At 47.4% G+C, this 22,884-nt stretch overlaps 1 protein-coding gene across 1 annotated transcript; it reads left to right on the top strand.

Annotated features, from left to right (window-relative positions):
- Positions 1–19,355: 19,355 nt before the first annotated feature.
- Positions 19,356–21,077, top strand: LOC144278001 (potassium voltage-gated channel subfamily A member 3-like). The gene has a single exon (XM_077839070.1). The coding sequence runs from the start codon at positions 19,356–19,358 to the stop codon at positions 21,075–21,077; it is 1,722 nt and encodes a 573-aa protein (XP_077695196.1).
- The last annotated feature ends 1,807 nt before the right edge of the window (positions 21,078–22,884 follow it).

Consider the following 22,884-nt stretch of genomic DNA (forward strand, 5'->3'; position numbering starts at 1 on the left):
CTTCAAGCAATCACTTCACACCTCAGCTTCCCCATCCTTCGATTGGGTTAATACTACTTGCTATGCTTGTGCCCTGTTGGAGTAGGAGGTTGAGATGTTTAGCTATAAAGTTTAGACCCAGACTCCAAAACTCAAGGGGGATTCAGATCTTAGGTCCGGATGTTCCCCATTATTAGATAGGGCCAGCTGCCAAGTCTGGATCCAGATCCAAATCCAAAACTTCCCCTTAACATGAACGTGTCAGAGCTCTGGTTCCAGCCTATCCCTAGAAGGAGCTTTGAGAGCCGTTCACGAAAAGCGCTAGAGAATTGCATGGTACTGTTATTACTTTGGGATTATTATTGCCTACCTCGTTTTCTACCTGCAATAGTGTCAGCACCCACATCTCATGGGCACCCCGATAGTGTCTGCAAACAGTTCATTTTGTGTGGGGGGACCCCACCTCTCGTGGATGGCCCCCTTTCTCTTGGTTAGGTGTGAGCCTGCTTTTCTTTTCTGGTCTTACATCAGGATGGGACCTGACTCTCGTGAGCACCCCCTGGCCGCTGGGTCTCTCGGCTGGTTCTCTCTGGCCGAGCCGCACACGCTGTCCCCCGTTCCGGGGTCTACAGTCCTGAGTTCTTATCACGGCCCTGGTATGGGGCTGTAGCTCTTAGGCTTCTTCCCAGAGGCACTGCCTTCTTCAGACACCTAGCTGGGGCCCATCTTGGTACCCTCAACTGGTGTCCTTTTCAGCAGCTCTCCCTGGGCTCAGTCCCTTGGGTTCAGCCTGCCCACACTGACCTTTTCATGGCCCTGCTGCTGTTCTATCCAGCCAGCCAGGCGTCTGGTCTTTGGCAGCCTTGCCTGGGCTCAGTTTGCCTGGTGAGCTCTCTGCTGTGAGCTCCCCGTGGCCTGCTGCTCCTCTAGCCAGTCAGGCACCCAGTCCTCCCTCATCAAGCTCCACACAGCAACTGAAGGCTCTGCTCTGCTGCTTGCCTTTTATCTGGCCCTTCTGGGCCCTTATTGGTCGCTCCAGCAGACCCCTCTGATTAGCCGCTCTTCTGTAGCCACTCTAGGCTGCCTGGAGGCCTTTTCGCTGCTCTATTCTGGGACAGGGGGCCTCCGGACCTAGTCCACCCTGCCACACTACCGAAAACCACGAGTCGCAACTGACAGCTGCAGTCTTTTCTTAACTAATATATCGTGGCCAAGCTTCAGTACGCTGAACCGTTAGCATAATGCAACCCCAGTCAGGCACATTTCTCACCATGGTAATAGGGACAGTAGGTACCATGAATCATCCTCATTAAAAAACATTTACAATTCAGCTTTGCACCGATGTCATGCACTGTCCTTGCTGCTATAATGGATCTATTAAAAGCACCCGTGGAAGGCTATCAGCAAACAATAGGTGCATAGTGGTACAGCCACTATAGAAGGGCGATAGGAGACACGTGTTTTCCAACGCAATCCTGGCTCTCTCAGAAACCTGAAGGGTCTCCAGGACAGGAGCTGAGAAAGGAAGGTTAGGCCTACTCCGGCTCTTTGGTAACAGCAAACAACATGTGCTGTTAGCCAGGGGTGGGAAGAAGAGGTTTCTTAGGATGACATTGAGATCCAGAATATGGATTTTTCAATAATACCCATTTTTACCTCACATAGGTGAGTGGCAGCCACCATTTTGGCTGACACACCAGTAGTTGTCTCAGAGACCTCCACAGATGAAAGCCTGAGTCTCAGTGCAGTGTGTGTCCACCCACACACAACAAGAAGTTACAAGTCTGAGCAGGATTTAGCTGTTTGGCTATTATTTATCTTGGTAATTGGGCGGTAGGGGACTAGCAGCATTGCTAACCCCACATGTTCAAAAATCATGAGTCAGACCCCCCCCCCAAATCACGAGATTGTCTTAAAATCATGATATTTAAAAATGGGGTTCCTTTTATTTGCTGTCTGGTTTATGAGCCTTTCAGGGTCAATCTTTCCCCTGCAATCACAAGGGTTGGAGACTTACTTTTAAGTGAAAGCCAAGAGTCTCTCAGAATCACAAGACTCCGGAAGATGAGGCTTTAAGGAAAACACCAACTCCCACAAGTAGAATCACAAGAGCTGGTGATGCTGCAACTCTGTTTTCCAAGTGTGTCAAGGAGCACCCAAAGCCAAGGCCGGGCACTTGCTCCATTTGATGGAACGAGTGCGTGGAAAGCAAAAGAAGAAACAAATAAATGTCATTAACAAATTAATAATTAATTGTAAGGGGAAGCACGTAGCTGTGCGAGCCAAGGCACAGACTCAGAACCAGACTGTGACTCCACTTCCTGGTTCGATCCTTGCTCTGGGGTGGGAGTGGGAGGCCAGGGGTGGGTATGTTATTCCCCCAGGACTGTGACGGGACAGAAGCAAGACACCATTCCCTCCCCGTCCCTGCCTCCCTCCTCCTCACCCTACTGCTGCTTCCCTCCACTGTGATGTAGCTAGCCAGTGCAGGAGAGGAAGCAGGATGTCTTGTGCCCCTGCATGGGAGTGTTAGACAGGCAACAACGTGGCCTTTATGTGGGGAGGTAGAACTGGGCCCATTATATGTAAAAATACATATTGGCTACACTTAAAAACTGACATTTGGGGAGGAAGGATGGTCTAATGGATAGGCCATGAGTTAGGAGACTTAGGAGAGCTGTATTCCTGTCCCTGCTCTGCTGTAGACTTAACAGGTGACCTTAGATGTGTCATATAGGCCCAGATTCTCAAAGGTATTGAGGTACCCAACTCACAATGGAGATTGGCGGCTCTGTGCCTCATTTCCCCGGCTATCAAATGGGGATAACAGCACTGCCTGATGCCACAGGGTAGTATGTTAAAGATTGTGAATGCTCGGAGCTTATGGCCATGGGGGCCGTCTAAGCACCGAAGAGAGAGAGAGAGCTCTTGTCCATACCGAAAGGGCAGCTGTATGTTTCTGCCGTGCCAAAGCAAGGGATGTAAATGTTTGCTTTCGTAATATGATCTTACTCATATTTTTGGACCCCAAATATGCAACTTCCCAGATGCAGGAGGAAAGAAGTATCATCTGAAGCTGGCTATTTAAATTTAAAAAAAAAAACCCACTTTATCTGCTGGAAATAGGAAGATAAACATGGATTTTAAAAGAAAGGGGAAATAAACTCAAGAAAAAGAAGAAAAGAAATTTGTAATCTTTTAATGGAGGGTTTTTCTTCAGTGACAGTTCTTGGTTTTAGTTCATTAAACAAGATCTCCTCTGATTTCCTTCCCATTCTCTCTAACTGCAGACTTATTAATGTAGTCATCTATATTTGCTGGAAAGCCTCCATCTCAGAAGTTATTCCTGTTTGTAGCCACTTTAGAAAATTACCAACGGACGCTGACTTTTGAACCAAAATTAGTTCATTCATGAAATTAAAGTTTCATTGATGTTAGCTGATATTTTTCCTTGTGTTCATTTATTAATTGAGCTTTTGTTCTTTAATTTGGGTGGGGGAAAGGGTGGGGGGAAATCTTCCAGCAAAGCTTTTCATTAAAGGTGATTGAGAAGCAGAAACAGGCAATGACTCAGCATCCCTTCCGGCCTCCATTGGGAGTGAAGCTGTTGCTCAGGTTACAGTCTCATGTGACATCAGATGTCACCATTCATCAGATCCTCCAGAGCTCCTGCCAGTGTCCTCCGGCACTGTGAAGACCTGATGTTTCTATCATTAAAAAAAAAAGAGTAAAGTAAAACAAACACCCTTCCTCAAAACTTTATGCAGCTGCCTCATACATCATAAAGAGGCAGAAAAGAACAAAATGAAGGATTTAGTTTTTGGTTTGCATTTCACCTTTAACTAAGCACTGGGTTAAGAGAATCCATAACTGTTAGAAGACTTCTTTGATGATGATGGTGGTGATTGTGGAGGTAGTGTCTAAGTGTTCCACTCATGGACTAGGGCCTCATTGTGCTAAGTGCTTTGTACATAACAAAGATGGGCCCCATCTGAAGGAGCTCACAGTCTAAGTGTAAGATGAGAGACACCAGGTGATAAAACAGACAGACAAGGAGAAGAAGGAAACAATACTGATCAGCATGATAGGTAATGGTATCACATAAGTGGCCTATCCATTGTCAAGTGTAACTTTAAGGAGAACAAGGTTGGGTCCTACATTACTATATAGATTTTGTAATATTTATTGATTTGGGCCCCCCTCTTGCAAACACGTATTTGATCCTGCAAACTATTTATTTGTTTAATAGAACTGGTTGGAACATTTTTGATTAATTTTTTTTGTCAAAATATGATTGATTTCAACCAAGTTTTCCTTGGGAAGGTTTCTGAGGTCCAGGGTAGACTCTCCAGTCATTTCCAGAGAGAGAGAAGAATCAAAAACCTGACCTTTTCTGTGCAAAGATGGGTCTTTTGGCAGAATTCTGTTTTCAAAAAATGTTCTCAGGGTTTTGTTCTCTTTTCAATGTGGAACGAAAACAAATTTCGAAACCTCAAAAGTTGTTGGGAAGCGGAACTGTTGCTCTCTGGCCAGCTCTAGTGTTTCCAGTCAACATGTGTACCAGTGTTTACAGGATTCCATCTTTATAGAACAGCTCCCACGAGCCTCATGGTGCTTCCAATTATAGCAATGAGGTCCTTATACTGAAGTCATAATTCAGGCAAAACTCTCATTGAAATCCATGGCAGTTCAGCTTGTGTAGGACTGAACTCTTAACAGCTTGGCAATGCCAAAGCTTTGTAAATGTTTGCAAGCAATAATGCAGCACAACATTAAAAACAAAACAAGGAAAACACAAGCTAATGCAGCTACTTGAGTATTTAGAAATTGCTGAAGATCCAATAGGATTCCTGGATTTGGACGTGAGTAAGAAAAGACAGATGTACCCCCCTCAATGAGAGGGACAGATATAATCTCCCCCAGTCGAATCTGGATGTTTCTACCAATGCAACTCCATCATCTCTGTGTTATCCACATTTAGCTTCATCCAGTTTGCTCTCATCCAAGCTCAAGTCTCTGGCTTTGGCTTCATTGCCAAAATAGGTCTGTTTTTAGCATAGGATAACTAATGAGCAATAGCTATCCAGCTGTAAAACCCTAGCAGTGGGAGGGCATTATAGTTTTTACCATGAGGTGGATAGGCAAGGTCAGCACTATGGTCCCGTTCATGGCTCACATGGCCTAGCTACCTCATGGTATAAACTACAGTGCCTTGTCTCCACTGACAACTGAATTATCCAGTTCTGGTGAAACGGAGATGCAGGGCAGAGTGTCATCCGTGTACTGATTGCCGGGTACCACAAACATCTCACTACTTCCCCAAGTCTCCTGTACACACCAAACAGGAAGGGGGACAATGCAGAACTCTGCAGCACTCCCACAGAACAGCACTTGGATTAGATGAACAGCCACCCAATACTAGCCTCTGGGTCCTTTCACAGAACAGAACCTCTCCAATATCGCTCTATCCCTGCCTGGGCCTGCTGCCATGTGGCCAATAGCATCAGAGGTCGTGTATACTGGGTAGATCTGAAATATAATTGGTATGGGCACCTGAGCTTTATCCACCACCAGAAAGACATCATCAGCCAGTGAGACCTGTGCAGTCAATGTGCCATCACTCCGCTTGTGTGTTAAGTCTCCCCCTGCATCTGTTTTGTCTATTGAAATTGTAAGCAGGGACCGTCTACCACTCTGTGTTTGTACAGTACCTTGCACAATGGGCTCCACTCTTGGCCAGCCCTTAGGCACTGCCGTAATAAACTTGTTAAATAATAATACCTAGGTTGAATCTCTGATCAAGGAACTCTGAGGGTATCAGAGGTACCTCATCACAAACCACTCAGCAGTAAGATGCAGGGTGGTAAGTGATGAGATTCTTATGAAATGCTGGCCGTGTCCCCACCCAACGGAGGTAATTTATAATATCCCTTAGATTTAGGTGTATTCCCCTGGACAAACTCCCCCTAATGTCGATGGAATTTTCGTGCAGGCTGTGAGAGCGCAGTAAGCAATGGAGGTCTGCAGCGGGGACCCAAGAGCAGAATTTAGATCATTAGAAGGAAGGCAGGATGAGCGGGGGATTAAGCCACGGAGCTGTGCATTAGCAGAACTGTGGTCTGTTCCAGGTTCTACCACCATCTTCTTTAGCAGGCAAATCACTTGGTCTTGGGTCCACATTTTCAAAAGTGTCTAGTAAGTATGGATGATTCTAGGGACATGCAGGGCCTGATTTTCAGAAGTGCTGAGCACCCACAACTCCAACTGAAGCCAAAGGGGGCTGCAGGTGCTCAGCACCTCTGAAAATCAGGACCAAGGTGGCTCAGAGGGGTACCCAGGCACTCTAAATTAATGGCCACTTTTGAAAAGATGCACCTTAACTTCTCTGTGCCTTAATTTCTGCAGCAGTCAAATGGGGAGAGTAACACCTACCTTGGCCCAGCATTATGGATGGAGAAGTCGTTTGAATAACAGGCATGTTCTAGCCCTAGTTCTCACCAGGTTATGCGCCTGAAGGGGCAGCATGACGATGTGAAGAATAGTCAAATGGTCCTTCAGGCAGAAGAGTTTTGTACACAGCCTGCCAGCTAGAAAGTGAATAATGATAATACTTAGCACTTTTGCGGGGCTTTGCAGCTTTGCAGAGCTGTACAAACATGAACTAATTAATCTGAAAGTGCAGAGGCAGGAAGACAGGTCTGCAGCAATGATTCCAGTACAGGGGTGTGCAAGTTTTAATTTCCTATTTAGCCATCTCCTTTGAGGATTAAAACCAGATGAGAGTCACAGGGGGAATCTGTGGACCCCAGAGCTCCCAGCCTTTGCCAGGCATCCCTGCCTAATTGCTACCATGTAGCATTTCAGTGAAGACTCGCTTTACTGTGAATCCAAGATTTAATGCCTCGCACCAAAACCATCCTTTGTGCAAGTCCTTTGGTTCCAGTGGAGTTACATCCAGAGTGAACTTGGCCCTTGTTTGCTAGAAGATGCACAGAAATCAGCTAGGGGTGAAGGGAAGGATTCATTCATGTCTCATGAGTCCATCGTGTTCCTCATTATGTCCCCACTGTCCACTCACCTTTCAGGTTCCACTTTCAGCTGAGGACCTGACTGGAATTCCCTTTGGAGTTGACCAACCAGTTATGTCACTGCTATACAATGAGAGACTATCTTAACCTTCCACCCCCAGGGGCTGATTATGGTGTCTCTACATCACTCTTAGTCCCGGCTAGTCTGGAGACTGAGACACTGGGGGAATGAGACATGAGTCTGCTTTAAATATATGTACCTCTATATGGTCCCCGCTTCATCGCCATTACTCAGTGAGAGTTTACTTCAGCATGGATTACAGGCCTGATCCTTCTCCATAGACAGCAACTGGAATTTAGCCTTTGGTTTCAATTGGGGCATAATAGAGCTTTTAATACAGACTGAAGAATTTGGCCCTGTGTTATAGTCTGGGCTGAGACTATTGCCTATTATTAAGGTTGCCTGACACTTCCCATTATAGGACCCTGTTCTTAATTGATTGTAACTTTGCTCAACTTTAACTATTCGGGTGGACATTTTCCATGCCAGGTGTCTGCCTCAGGCTATGGTTTTGGGAAAGTTTCAGCCAAAATAGTTTAGCCATTTTGGAGAATGAGGCTGGAGGAAAAGACATTGTTTTGCCATATTGAAACAAGGCTGGCGACCTGTTCTTTGAGAGGCTCGGGCTTGGAGCAGGAATTTGAAATTTGGCATGGGGGAGGCCTTTGTGTCAGACATGTACCTTTTGCCATCCCCATGAAAATGCACCCAAACGTGGCCAAGTTATAAGCGTTTGAAAAATAGCAGTTTGCACATGCACAGTAGAGACTTCTTGTGCTTTTAGCAGCTAAAATCTCCAAAGAGGCAGGGCCTGTGGGAAAAAAATCAGATTTGATCACGTAACTAAAGACTGCAACCGACATACACACGATGGGGCTCCATTAAGACTGCATAGGCAACCATAATTCTGGGATTTCCTAACTTTTGAGTGCTTGACTTTATAATCGTGCGTGCTTTTTAACATAATTTGTGTGTGTGTAATATTTATATAAATAGCAAACCTTGGTGAATATTCATAGGGGGCTTGTGCAAAGGGACAATAACAGGCCAGTGCACCATGTAAAAATCAAATTTAGGGCCTCAGACTGAATCTGATGCGGTGTAAGGGTAGGTTTAGAGAACAGGGTACTGGACTGGGACTCAAAAGACCTGTACGTGCTCCTTGGCTCAACAACAAACTTCCTACATGATCTTGGGCAAGTCACTTAAACTACCTCTTGTCTCAGTTCCCCACCTGTAAAACAGGGATAATGTTTTCCTGCCACACAGGGATGTTGCAAAGATAAAATCCATTACTGATTGTGAGGCTTTTACGGTGACAAGGGCTGTATTTAGATTTTAAGCTCCTTGGGGCAGGGACCATCTTTTTGTTCTGTGTTTGTAAGTACCGGGTGCCATGGGGTTATGCTCCATGATCGGGGCTCTGAAGTATTACCACAATACGAATAAATCCTAACAACAACAACAACAGTACTTGGATATACAGAGACACTACAGCTGATCAGAAATTTTCCAGTTCATGTTTTTCCATCAGACAACATTGATTCATCAGAAGAGAAACACTCCATGGTTTCTACGAAATTCCAACAGAAACCAGGCAGGTTTCGGACCAAACCCTTTCTGCCAGGCAGGTTTCAAAGCCTGCCAAGTGGGCTGACACAGCTGTCCCAAGGAATCTCCCTTCCAAATCGGAGAGTTTTTCACAGAACCAAAAGTCCCCCCAGCTCTAACAGACACAGACCTTGTCCTGTCTCTCGGCACAGGCGTGAATTAATAAAAGATTTATTTACTAGGCTCTGACCATTATATTATGCTCTTCTTCCCCACACCGTCCCTGCAGCAACATCACCAAGGCTGCTAAAATATGGGCCTTTACTAGCAAGTTCAAAAGTCCCTGGTTCAAGGGAGTCATTCTGTCACTTGCTGCCCCTGCTAAAAAGAACTATGGTAGTTAACACATTGACATTCACCATTGGCTTCAGAGCTTTCTTGGTCAAGTTTCTGCAAGCCAGGATTGGATGATATATCCCTCTATTACAATGTTCATTGAACTAGTAAATGAAAGGATATAAAAAGATTTTGAGGACTGAAAAAAATAAAACCAAGAGACAAACACAGTTCAAAAGTCCTTGCCTGCTTTGCAAAGGGCAATTATAGCTCACAGACATGCTGTACTCTGGGAAGACACCTGAACGCCCTTGATAAAAATCCTGCCTGGAATACAGCTTGCTTAAGCAACACTGAACTATTTGCTGTTAAAGCAAGGTTTCCTAGTCAATAGGGCAGTGGATGTAGGACTCAGGACTCCTGGGTTCCATCCCCCACTAATCAACACATGAATTAGGAAAAGGGACTTCCCCTCTTTTTGACTTGGTTGACTCACCTGTGTAATGAGAAGAATAGATTCCACAATGATGGGAAAGATGTTAGAACCTAAAGAGAACAGATTAGACTGGAAGACATCCCAGGTGTGTTGTGGGGCTCAGTTGTTACTTGTGTGGAGAACCTTGGGTGAAAGTTACTATGTAAAGGAAACACTTTATTAATCTGGAGTTTTTAAAGCAGCCTATGGGATTTAGGCACCCAAACACTTTGGAAATCTTTATGATCCCCTGAAAATCCCAGCCTAAAGCACGAGTGTCATGAGACAAAGCTCTTGCATTAGCACAAACTATCGCGTAGCCTCTGGTATTTCCAATAGTGACAACAGTAGCGCAGATCCACGGATTTACAGTAAAATGATTGGGCTTGGTTTTCAGATGCGCTCAGGATCCACTGATCTCATTGGCCTCGTGTGGAGTTGTGGTCTGGCTGGCTTATATGGGACTTAAGTGATGCATGACACTTGTGCTGGGCCCCTGCACAGGTGCGAATGTCCGAGAGGTAACATTCACAGAATCCATTATTTGCTGTGAATTCTTCACCCAGTTCTGATCTTCACAACACGATTCAGTGAGTAAAAAATACAGTCAGTCAATTCCATTGACCGCAGTTTTGGTATTCCAATCTTTACACTGAAATTGTAGCATCACAGAGTCTTGTTTTACTCTGGACTGAACAAGTCGTAATGGCATCATGATAAAGTCTCCAAAGACTTGCGTTGATATTATGTTTCATCACAACCTTCCACGGTAATTGCGTTATTGTGTGGCCTTCTCACACTTGTATAGGCATTTTTACCATTGTAATGAAAACACAATAACATTGCCATGCTATCTCCCTGGATTTGTGATTAAATTGCTTTGCCAATGTAATTTTATATCTTAACAAAAAACCTAATGGCCTGGAACAGGCACTCCCTAAGAACTCACTGGATATCATTTTGCTGTCATTGTAATGGCCTCCTAACATGATCTCCATTAGAGTGAAATTTGCATTAACATTGTCTGACCAGCATAATCCCACTCTGTGTTCACATTTTTATGGTCATAAAGTAGATCTCTTTATATTCTGAGTTGTAACCCCTGGGTTTCCAAAGAGTTGGGTGGGATTTAGCTCCAATTAAAGCCGATGACGTCATCTCGTCAAATAACTCTGTGCAATTCAGACAAATTTAGCCGAGCTTGTTTAGCCACCAAATCTTATTCTTCAATGACAAAGCAAAGTAATGTTATTGCTAAATCCATAGCATCATGACAAAAATATTATGAAAAATAGCTACTGTACATGTTTGGTATCTTGTTTGTATGGTTAGGGCTTTCAGTTCAGTTTTCTTTACTCTATTAAAAGGAATGGCTCCACTTGAATGACTTTCTGCCTCCAATAGATAGGGACAGATTGTGCTAATCCTGCCCTGGGGCACAGAGTGTATTGATTATTATCTTATATGATTCTATAGCACAGTATTGCCTAAAGGACCCAAATGACGTCAGGGCCCCATTGTGCCAGGGGCTGTACAAACACAGAGTAAAAGACAGTGCCTGCCCTGAAGATTTTAGAATCTAAATATAAAATGGGTGGGAGAAAACAAGTACTATTGTCCCCATTTTACAAATGGGGAGCTAGGTACAGAGGACCTAGCAGACCTACAGATCCAGACAGGGATTTAGACACCTACACCCCAGATTTAGATGCCTAAATTCCAGTTTTAGGCCCCACTTACAAAACCCCTCCTTGGTGCTGCCAATTCCTGTAGCTACCTCAACTTACTTGGTGCCTAAATTTTCACTGTGAAAGCTCCGTAGGCGTCTAGGTTTCTGCCGCTAAGCATGCACTCTGGAGCCTGACGGTAGGCAGCTGGGCACCTATCTCCCACCTAAGCCCCCATGTGACCCACATACCGAGGGATGATAGCCCATAGGTGCTGGACCTAGGGGTGCTGGGGGTGCTGCAGCACCCCTGGCTTGAAGTGGTTTCCATCAAATACAGGGTTTACAGTTTGGTTCAATGGCTCTCAGCCCCCCGGTACAAATGGTTCCAGCACGCCTGGATAGGCCCCATGCAAAATCCAGTGGGAGAAAGAGGTGGTGGTGGCCACTCCCTTATAACTTTTAGCCCAGTGGTTAGAGTGCTCACCTAGGACGTGGCAGACAAGGGTTCAATGCCCCCCTCTGCCTGAGGAGGGGAAAAGATTTGAACAGTGGTCTCCTACCTCTGAGGAGTGTGCTCTAACTAGTGAGCTATAAGCTATTCTGATGGGGTTGCAATACCTAAGTGCCTTTGCAGGTCGGAGGCAGAGAGATTAATTGACTTTTCCAAGGTCACACAGGGAGCCCATGACACAGCCAGAAATAGGAGGAAAGGCAGGGTTTCCTAGTGGTTAGAGCACTAACCTCTGGTGACGTGGGTTCAAGTCTCTGCTCTGGCATAGTCATCCTGTGTGATGAGGACACATCATTTGGCCTCAGTTCCCCATGTATAAGATAGGGGATCACCGCAATTTCCCACTTCACGGGATTGGTGTGAGGATAAACACATTCAAGTCTGTGAGACACTCAGATACTACTGTGAAGGGGCCTATGATACACAGATACTCCCCAATCTCTAAGTCACAGCACTAGACAATCCCTTCTCTCAGGGTATTTTCAGAAACAGTGGCTCTGATGTTGCACAAACACCCCCATGCAGCTCTCTGAAGAGGGAATACAAATGGGGCAAGCCCTAGCTATTTGAAATGTGAGCTGTTCTGACCGGGCACAGAAGATGCATTGTATTATTTCTGTTCCCTGACTGCCGGATCCTAAGCCTCAGAATCAGACTACTGGTGCAAATATTTGCAATTATGAACGGAAAAGTCACATTCTGCAAATATTGTGCAACCTTCACAATAAATGTACTGTCTCTGGTGCGCATCCTTCCCAGGGAACTTGCCCACTGGAAAAGCTGTAGAAAGCAAATGCAAAATGCAAGTGAATATGGCCGAAGCGTGTTTGCTTAAAACTGCGAATGAATGGCAACAGGACTTTTCTGGCAGTATTTGCCCAGTTCTAGACATGAGGGGCCTGATTCTCAGCGAGGGTCACCACTCTGACAGCACAAAGGTACCTTAAAACAGGCAGAAACAGCCCCTGAGTGTACCCTTTCTGCAAGGGCTTTCCCAGCCAGTGCCAGACAGGTGCAAGGGTTCTAAACTGGCTTCAGCATCGGGGGCAGATCAGGTGCATGTTGGGGGCATGGCCAGAGCACACCATGCTGGCACTGGGAAGCTGAACCTAAATTAGAGCAGCCCTGAGAGTGCCGCATAGTCTCGGATTATGGGGACTGCAAAGATGGTTTAAAGCCTCCTTCCCTATCACTGTCCCAAGTGTGGGAACATAGTCACTGAGGACCGGGTCCAATGGGAGAGAGAGAGATCTCCATAGACATAGAGATCGGCAAAGAAACTAAGCAACGGTATCAACTGGCTTCTTGGATGACAAAGGTCTCAGTGTAGAGGGGGAGTTTGTAAACATTTCGGAAGCATTGGCTACATTGCTAATGATGGACAGAGAAACAAGCAAACAGCATTTGCAATGTTTTCTCAAATTAAGATCGAACTCGATTGATTTCAGTGGAGGAAATACAGCCCAGCAAGGTGGTTCAGAGGTGACATGACAGCTGTTCTGAATGAGGTGCTGCTATCTTGATGTAACAACTGGAGCATAGTGAATTCTGTGCCATCGGGAGAATTCTAATACTCTTACAGCACATTAGGACATCCCTGTAATATACCAGGGCTGCAAGGTTTCTTATCCTTAAAAAAAAAAAAGGAAATTGGCTCAAAACAACTCCACAATAAAAGGATGAATGGCTCTGATTTAAATCCAATATAGGATGAAACCTCTCATCTCCATCTGCAATGACCATTACTTATTGCCTCAGTTGGACTATTGCACGAATGCAAAGTGAGGGGAAGAAGAAATAGCTTCTCCCCCATCGTGTGTGTCACCCACTGGTGTTACAGGCACCCCTCTGTGCCAATCCACCGAGGATATGAGTTGTTACAGCCCCCCACCTACTAACACCTGGATTTGTAGTTCAAGCAGTGGCAGCTCATGGTATTTAGCTTTGGGGGGGCCCTGGTTCAATCCCTGGTATGTTGTCTAAGATAGACAACGAGAACAACAAGTCTAGGGGGAAAGATTGTGGATTGTCAGCTGTAAAAGGAGATCCTTGTGGGACAACTTGAGCAGCTGGGAGGTTGGGGTATTGAGTGGATGGACTTGTCTAAGCAGGTACCGCAGTTGGGAGGCTTTTGACTCTTGGGTGGAAGCACATAACACAGGAAGGGGGATGGGTGGGCAAGTTAGGCAGCTGGATGGAAAAAGGAATGAGACAGGGGAAGTTGTCACCAGCACAGGATAAGCCATGTTTCAAGCGGAAGTTGACCATCTTTTTCTTAGATGAGCTTCTCATTATTGCAAAAGAGAGAGACAAATGAGGAAGGACCCTGTTCTGGTTAATGTTGTTATTAATATTATTTATTTGGTACTATGCAAACACTTAAGAAGGAGGCTCAGTGCTCTGTGTAGCTACTATCTCAGGACAGACAAATAGCCAGGCTTCAGGAGAAAGGGACTAACAACAGGCAATGTATGTACAAGTTAGCTCGATGCACGGTGGAAGAGGGTCTTTAATAGGGATTTAAATGTGAACAATTGTTATGCAATATCCCTTTTCTGGTTAACCAGCATCATAAAGCAGATGTTTCCCCTTATCCCGGTAGAAAAACGGACCTGCCATCAAAGAACAATTGTTTACTTACGTCTAAAGGTAGCAATACCAAAGAGTTCACATGCTCGGATGCTGGTTGAACTATATAAACCACAGTGAGAATGAAAACCTCCGCTAGAAGTAATGCTGTTGGTGGTCAGGCTTAGCTCAAGATACTAGAAGAGGAAATTAGTCAATGGGAATGCTACAGCACTCACTGGAAAGTGCCACTAATCACTTCATCCATGAAAAGAATCTTTTAAGTATGGAAAAGAGAGATTTTCAAAAGCACAAATGGAGTTATGTGCCCAACTCTCATTGACATTCAGTGGGAGTTAGGCACCTAAGCATGCTTTGTGCCTTTAAAAATCTCCCCCTTGCAGGACGATTGAAGAAAAATGAGGGTAGAAGTTTGCTACATTTTATTACAAGCTTTCTTTTCTTGTACAGGTTAGCACTGCAGACCACCTCCCCCACCCCCCGACACACGAGGAATTTCATAACTGCCAGTTAAAAATTTAATTCAATTTGTTGAGATCACAAGAACTAGTGGCCACCGAATGAAAATAATAGGCAGCAGGTTTAAAATAAACAAAAGGAAGTATTTCTTCACACAACACACAGTCAACCTGTGGAACTCCTTGCCAGAGGATGTTGTGAAGGCCAAGACTATAACAGGGTTCAAAAAAGAACTAGATAAGTTCATGGAGGACAGGTCCATCAATGGCTATTAGCCAGGATGGGCAGGGATGGTGTCCCTAGCCTTTGTTTGCCAGAAGCTGGGAATGGGCGACAGGGGATGGATCACTTGATTGCCTGTTCTGTTCATTCCTTCTGGGTCACCTGGCATTGGTCATTGTCAGAAGACAGGATACTGGGCTAGATGGACCTTTGGTCTGACCCATTATGGCTGTTCTTATCAGATGCATAAAAAAACTAGAAGAAAAAAGCACAGAGAAAGAAACCGTCAAGGAAGGATTTAGGAACCTGGCTTTAGGCACTTCTTTTTTTTTTTATTTTGTTTTTAAATCTTGGCCATAGAGTGGCTTCTGGAAAACTTTTTCCATGCAATTGCACTGGGTGAATAAAGTTCTTGCCACCAATCACAGAGCAAAATCAAGGCAGGTCCTCTCCAGGAACTGAAACTCTGCTTAGAATGAAGTTTCTATCGTGAAAAAAATCCCTTTTCTAGAAAAAGGTTCCATTGTACAACATTTATGTTTGCATTGCTGAGAGGATGCTTCTTGGCACAAAGACACAAGGGGCCAGACACCTAGCTACAGTAAGTCAGTGTCGTTCAATTGATTTTTGATGGCCTTATGCTGACTCACACCAGCTGAGATCTAGTCCAGGGGGTCAGGAGAACATGCTCCCAAATATCCTACATTTTGCAGTATTTCTTTGTCCCCTGTAATTTCAACAGATTAATATAGTTTCCTTGACAGATTCATGTAACTGCCCACCATGCTACTAATAATACCCGCCTATCAACTGGACAATCAACCACATGCCCCTAAAACAGTGCAATTTTCTTCAGCTACAGCTTGCGGGAAGCCAAAGTTCTCGATATGCAGTGGTTGGCACTCAATTTTCTTGGAGACATGTTATTCTCCTGACTGAAAAATTCCATATCAAACGGTTGCATTTATGTAAGTTATGCCTTCTCCTCTTGAGCCTTTCCTCATCCATAAAAGCTGTTTATGATCTACAGCGTACTTGTTTGTCTCCTAGAGACCAGACAACACTGATTTATTGACAACATTTCCAGCAGGGGGAAGAGTCTTCACGTACTACACCTATATAACGAGTGTAACATGACGTAGTTAGAGCGGGAACATGCAAACCACCAAAAACTAGGTCCCCTGGCTCGGAAGTTATTATTATCTGTTTAGAGTTGAGAATTTCCTTGGCTTCCTCTCCTACACTGTTAGACTAACAATAGGTGGTGACAGTACTAGATTTACTGGGGAATCCTGATCCACAGGGGAATCCTGAGGGTTGGCGGGAGAGAAAATGATTCTGCCTTTGCTGGGTCTATGATGGGGAAACTCTGAAGGAAGGATACTGTTTATTAATTATTAACATTATTACGAATGACGGTAGCACCCCGAGGTGCCAGTCCGCTCGGGGACCCATTGTTCTGGATGTTGTACAAGTGGATAGTAAGGAACAGCCCCTGCCTCAAGTTAAGATGAGACACAATAAGTGGCACTAGCTAGCAGATGAAGGATAAGAATAACTGTGATAGGAACAGACAGTTGCCTTGACTAGTTGCATGCACAAGTTCCAGGTGAGTGCCACTGAGACAGTTACCTAGGTGAGCGTCTTCAGGTGCACATTTTCTCTGAGGTGACCATCCTGAAGTATGATGGACATGTGCTGAAGAATATTATACTGGCTGCCAACTAGGTACCAAGGAAACACATGGGATGCACATGGTAGTTTGGGAGGAGGCCTTGCTTGGAATGGATGTAAAGTCCCAGGCTCGTCCAGTGAATGGCCTGAATGTTTTGCTTAGACTCATTTGCCCCTCCCAGGGAACAACTGGCCGATCAGGCTGTGGGTTAGAATGCTGAAGCGGGGGTATGGTAGCATTTCCATTTCTCGAGGCAGAGAGAGTGGCGAAGTGAATCCTAGTTTGACGACCTCGAGGGACATGGGTACTGTTTGCAATACGCCACACGTTTCATTTGGTGCTCCTGCTGAGAGCTCAGCGTTGGCAGTTTTTGTAATTTTGTTTGTAATTATCATCTCATGCTTGGCTCCTTTTATATATTTGTGTATTTTATACAGCTCGTTATTAAGTATAAATAAATTTGATCTTTTTATCTGTTTCTCCCCTACCTGCTGGAGGCTCTTCTGTTTAAAAATAACCGTAGCAATAAATCAACATGGGGAGTAGAATCTAGAACAATGGTGCTCTACATTGGTACCCTGATCCCCCAGGAATGCACTGCTATTTAGCCAGGATCCAACCTAGACTCCCCCTCCCATGTAGCAATACAAGAAGGGCAGCGAACCACATTCAGACCCAGTATTCACTCAGGATGGGAGACAACACTAGGCTCAGGAAAATGAGGACACTTTGAGTAAGAGGAATTTTGCGGCCTTTTTGAAAAAATCCACCGCATTGTGTTGCATAACCCAGTAGTTTAGGGACCAGGGCAGAGGTGAAAGTAAGCCGGTATTGTCCAGTACGGCGTCCTGGCAAGAGCCGGTACACAGCTGACAGTACCGGCAGGGGGCAGCTTCCCCAGGCCGACAATTTTAAAGGGTCCTGAGCTCCCAGCAGCAGCCAGAGCCCCTGGCCCTTTAAATCGCTGCCAGACCCTTGGGGTAGCGGTGGCGGCGGTGGCTGGGAGCCCCAGGGCTCCAGCGGCGATTTAAAGGGCACAGGGCTCCCAGTCACCACCGCTACCCTGGGGCTCTGGCGGTGACTTAAAGGGCCCGGGCTCTGGCTGCGGTAGCAGCGGCCGGGAGCCCCGGGCCCTTTAAATCACCACCAGAGCCCTGGGACTCCCTGCCACCACCGCTACCCCGGGGCTCTGGCAGCGGGGCTCTGGCGGTGATTTAAAGGGCCAGGGGCTCCAGCCGCTGCCAGGAGCTGAGGGCCCTTTTAAATTGCCGGCCTGGGGAAGCTTCCCCCTGGGGTAGCGGCAGTGGCCGGGAGCTCTGGGGCTCCGGTGGCGATTTAGAGGGCCCAGGGCTCCCGGCTGCTGCTACCGCAGCCAGAGCCCCAGGCCCTTTAAACCACTGCGGGAGCCCCAGCGTAACAGCGGCGGCAGGGAGCCCTTGGGCTCCGGTGGCAATTTAAAGGGTCCGGGGATTTAAAGGCCCCACCCCTCTGCCAGAGGCCCCGCCCCCAGTTTGCTCAGGACCCTGGCCGATGTACCGGTAAGTCCATTAAATTACTTTCACCCCTGGACCAGGGGTAACTTAACGATCACTGGGTGTGCTCCTCAGCTGTGGGCAAGTTTCAGGCAGTAAATAAGTGGCGAATATTGTCTCGGTGAGCGTGTGCGCTCAAGTAGGCAAGTGGGCAGAGGTGACTATTAAAGCTGGTCAACATTTTCTGTGCAGAGTGTTTTCCCAAAAACATCGTGTTTCATCAACACGGAAAACTTTTCAAGGGAGGGGGAAAAAAAATCCATTCTGATGAAGGGTCTTGTTTTCTTCTGCAGGGAATTGAGAAACACACACTTTCCATTGGAATAGACATTTCTCAATGAAATAAACCATTTTTATTTTGCTGTGACGTAAACAGGCATTTCCTTTTGTTTTCGTCCCGTTTAAAATCAAAAGAAAGAGCAGACAACAACATAATCAAAATGCCGACACAAAACCAATATGCACCTTTCCTTTCTTTGGAACCTTTGGTTTGCTTCTGGTTACCTCAAAACCAAAACCAAACCGCGTTGTGTTTCCAGGGGTCGATTTGAAACCAAAATGTTCTATCTCCACATTCCCCATGGGTGGGGGAGATAAATTTTGCATTCAACATGTCTCGCAGGAAAAATTAGGGTTTTCAGACCAACTCCAGGGAATATGATCAGTAAGCGTGCCCCAGGAAAGAGCTGGGTGCGTTCCTCCTCCTGCCAGGGTGGGCGTCTCCCTGAGCACCCTTGTGAGCTCCCCCGGGCCTGGGCGGGAGGATTTGGTGCCTCCCCTGGCAGGGGCATGTCTTTAAGCTTCACCATCCCCAGGATTCAGCCCCTCTGTGGAGCGGGCATCTCCCTAGGCTTCCCCTTCCCCGGGCTGTGCCCGGCCTGGGGCCAGGCCACCTGCCCCTCTCTGCGCACAGATCTTTACGCGTCTCTGCCCGGCGCTGGGCACCTTCCCCTGGGCTCCACCGCCCTGGGCTCCTTCTCCGGGGCAGCCCCGGGGCTTGCCCGCCACTGGGCTGCACGGCCACCTCCCCCCGGGCTGGGCACGCCCTGTCCCGGGCCGGCGCCCGGCTCCCTCCCCGGCGCGGGGCGGTCCGTGGGCGGCCCCGGCGCGCAGCGACTGGCGCTGGGCGGCGCCCGGGCTGGGGGCGGATTTTTTGAGCCGAGCCCCGGCGCTCCTCGCTAGAGCGGCGGCGGCTGGCGGCGGCGGCGGGCGGGTCTCTCTCGCTCTCCGGCCGGGCCAGGCGGCGGCGCCCCCCCCCGCGCTGCCCTATGGACGAGCACCGGAGCCTGCTGCGCTCGCCGGCCGCCTCCTCCTCCAGCAGCCACCACAACCCGGGCTACACCGAGCCGCCGCCCCCCCCCGAAGCCCCCCAGCCCGGCCCCGAGCAGGAGGAAGCCGAGGAAGAGGAGGGCGGCATGACCGTGGTGGTGGGTGGGGGGGACCCCCTCCTGGAGGAGCCCCAGCACCCCCACCCGCTGCTGGCGGGGGAACGCTACGACCACCCCCCGGCCCACGTCCCGCCGCCCCCCGGCCGCCACCCGGCGGGGGGCGGGGAGCACGAGTGCTGCGAGCGGGTGGTGATCAACATCTCGGGCCTGCGCTTCGAGACCCAGCTCAAGACCCTGGCCCAGTTCCCCCAGACCCTGCTGGGCGACCCCCGCAAGCGGATGCGCTACTTCGACCCCCTGCGCAACGAGTACTTCTTCGACCGCAACCGGCCCAGCTTCGACGCCATCCTCTACTACTACCAGTCCGGGGGCCGCATCCGGCGCCCGGTCAACGTGCCCATCGACATCTTCTCCGAGGAGATCCGCTTCTATCAGCTGGGCGAGGAGGCCATGGAGAAGTTCCGGGAGGACGAGGGCTTCCTCCGCGAGGAGCAGAGGCCCCTGCCTGATAAGGAATTCCAGCGTCAGGTGTGGCTCCTCTTCGAATACCCGGAGAGCTCCGGGCCGGCCAGAGGCATTGCCATTGTCTCAGTCCTCGTCATCCTCATCTCTATCGTCATCTTCTGCCTGGAGACCCTGCCTGAGTTCAGGGACGACCGTGACTATGAGGGGACAGGGGGGACCTTCGGCACGAGCAGCGGCCCCTTGGCGATGGACGTCTTCACCAACTCCTCCTCCTCAGCTGTCTCGATGGTGTCATCCTTCACCGACCCCTTCTTCGTGGTGGAGACACTGTGCATCATCTGGTTCTCTTTTGAGTTGCTTGTCCGCTTCTTTGCCTGCCCCAGCAAAGCCACCTTCTCCAAGAACATCATGAACATCATCGATATTGTGGCCATCATCCCCTACTTTATCACCTTGGGCACGGAACTGGCTGAGAGGCAGGGGAATGGCCAGCAAGCCATGTCCCTGGCCATCCTTAGGGTCATTCGGCTTGTCCGGGTCTTTCGTATCTTCAAGCTCTCACGACACTCCAAAGGGCTGCAGATCCTGGGGCAGACCCTCAAGGCCAGCATGAGGGAACTCGGCCTCTTGATATTTTTCCTCTTCATCGGTGTCATCCTCTTCTCCAGCGCCGTCTACTTCGCAGAGGCGGATGACCCCACCTCAGGCTTCAGCAGCATCCCGGATGCCTTCTGGTGGGCGGTGGTGACCATGACCACAGTGGGCTATGGGGACATGCACCCAATTACCATTGGGGGCAAAATTGTGGGGTCCCTCTGTGCCATTGCCGGGGTGTTGACCATTGCCCTTCCTGTGCCTGTGATAGTCTCCAACTTCAACTATTTCTACCACCGGGAGACCGAAGGCGAGGAGCAAGCCCAATATCTGCACGTAGGGAGCTGCCAGCACCTCTCCTCTACGGAGGAGTTGAGGAAGGGGCGTAGCAATTCCACCCTGAGCAAGTCGGAGTACATGGTGATAGAGGAGGGGGGAATCAACAACACTGCATTCAAACAGGCTGCCTTTAAGACGGGCAACTACACCGCTACAAACAATCCCAATTGTGTGAACATCAAAAAGATCTTCACTGATGTTTAAAAAAAAAAAACACCCAAGCCTCCGAGGAAATGTTGAAATAATAATAATGCAAAGTGACCATGTAATCAGTATTATCTGGAACATGCATCATCATTGGTCTGTGTGCGCTCTTGTTTTACATCTATATTTTTTAGATCATTCGTTTTAAAGAACAAAGAAGAGGATTACAAAATAATTGGAAGATAAGAGGATGGGGGTGGCTGCGGAAAGGAAGATAATACGCTCCCCGTTGAAACAGGTGTTTATTCTGCAACACATTGCAGGGCTGCTTTGTGGGGGTTTTTTGTGGGCAGCTTGCCTCTTTTCTCGCTTTTGCAAAGAGTCGCTGTGTAGCCGATTTCCCTTTCCATCACACACACATGCACCTGTTGGACTGAAAACCGTGAGTCAGAAGGGAAGAAAATAACATTATATTGCAGAGCCTGTTTGCAGGCAAGGGGAGGGAATAACCATTTAATTTTGCAAAGCATCTCTGCTACCACATTGCTAAATGATGCTTAATATTGAACGTGTGGTGCATGTCCTTTATGGGCACCTTTGATTTCTTTTCTTCCCCAGCCAGATCGTCTATGAAATTCTAATGTGTTCAGAAACCCAAGTATAATCAGTTTCGATTTAATCAGAAAAATGCCCCCATTCTCTATTCCTAATTCCCTTCTCCCACAACCGTATGGAATTGTTTCATCCAACCCGAAATTCCTGGCTGCATGGTGTGTATGGGGAAATGTTCTTCCCACATGGAAAGGTTTAACAATTGACTAACCAAACAGCATCCTGAGTGTTTGAACATCCTATGATGCCAATGCAGATTGGGGATAGTTAGGCTCCCATTAAATCAGTAATGGGCTTTTTGAAGCGACTGCAGCCTCAAACAAAACCTATCAAGAGCCTAGAAACAAAGGGGGGGCGGGTATTTCTGTCAATTTCCAATGCATCTGAGATAAGCGTCTGCATCTATCACAAGAAGATTAAAGTGACAAAATCCTTCCAGCGGAAGTTACTAATTCAGACCTGAGTGATGCAGTTTCCATAGCAACCCTGGTTTCCTGGGAAACCCCAAAAGGTTGTCATGGTATCCCTTCACCGCATCCCCCCTCATCCTGTGCTGTTTCCACAGTAACCCTTCCAGATGGTTCCAACTTCTGTGATTCCACGGAAAAGCCGCTGCCCTGGTAAACCGCACACACACATACAGAGAGTTAATCCTGGAGAGATTTAGAAGTAGAAAGTAGTCATTATCCTAGATGCATGCATGGTTCTTTAGATCTGAAACATTCCTGAAGTCCTGGTACCTACCGAATCAAGAAGCAAAATGATCATCCCTGGAATGCTGCTGCGCACATGTGCTGAATAAAACACCTGTTCATAGGCAATAAACGCAACAAACCTCCAAATTACCCTTGCTATCCAGTTAATATTTGGGCAGTAAAACTGAAAATTAATTCTCTATATGCAAATCCATACATCTGCTCAGAAGTTCTAGAAAGGCGATCTCATCCCTGACGGAATAAACCGTACTTAAACGCATGGTACGTGACCGAGATTTTTTTAAAAAACCCTCCCTCCAACACCAAACAGCAGTTCCACTCGCAACCGTATACGGAACCGAACAACCAGACAGGAAACTTCTTAACGCAAAAGGATATCAATCTTTTGACCCTGGGGATGTGTGGATGGGGAGTAAGCAGAGATCTGTAAAGTGCAGGGGTGCAAAGTAACCAAAACCCTGTGGGAAAACATGCCTGCCTTGTCTCATCCAAGTCAGCCGCTGTGGAACATCAGACAGAAACAGGTGAGTTGTGCGCTG

The sequence above is a fragment of the Eretmochelys imbricata genome, chromosome 21, assembly GCF_965152235.1.
Source record: "Eretmochelys imbricata isolate rEreImb1 chromosome 21, rEreImb1.hap1, whole genome shotgun sequence".
NCBI lineage: Eukaryota > Metazoa > Chordata > Testudines > Cheloniidae > Eretmochelys > Eretmochelys imbricata.

Bases quoted from the DNA above. Each gene is read 5' to 3' on its own strand.
- LOC144278001 (XM_077839070.1), top strand. From the start codon at position 19,356: ATGGACGAGCACCGGAGCCTGCTGCGCTCGCCGGCCGCCTCCTCCTCC.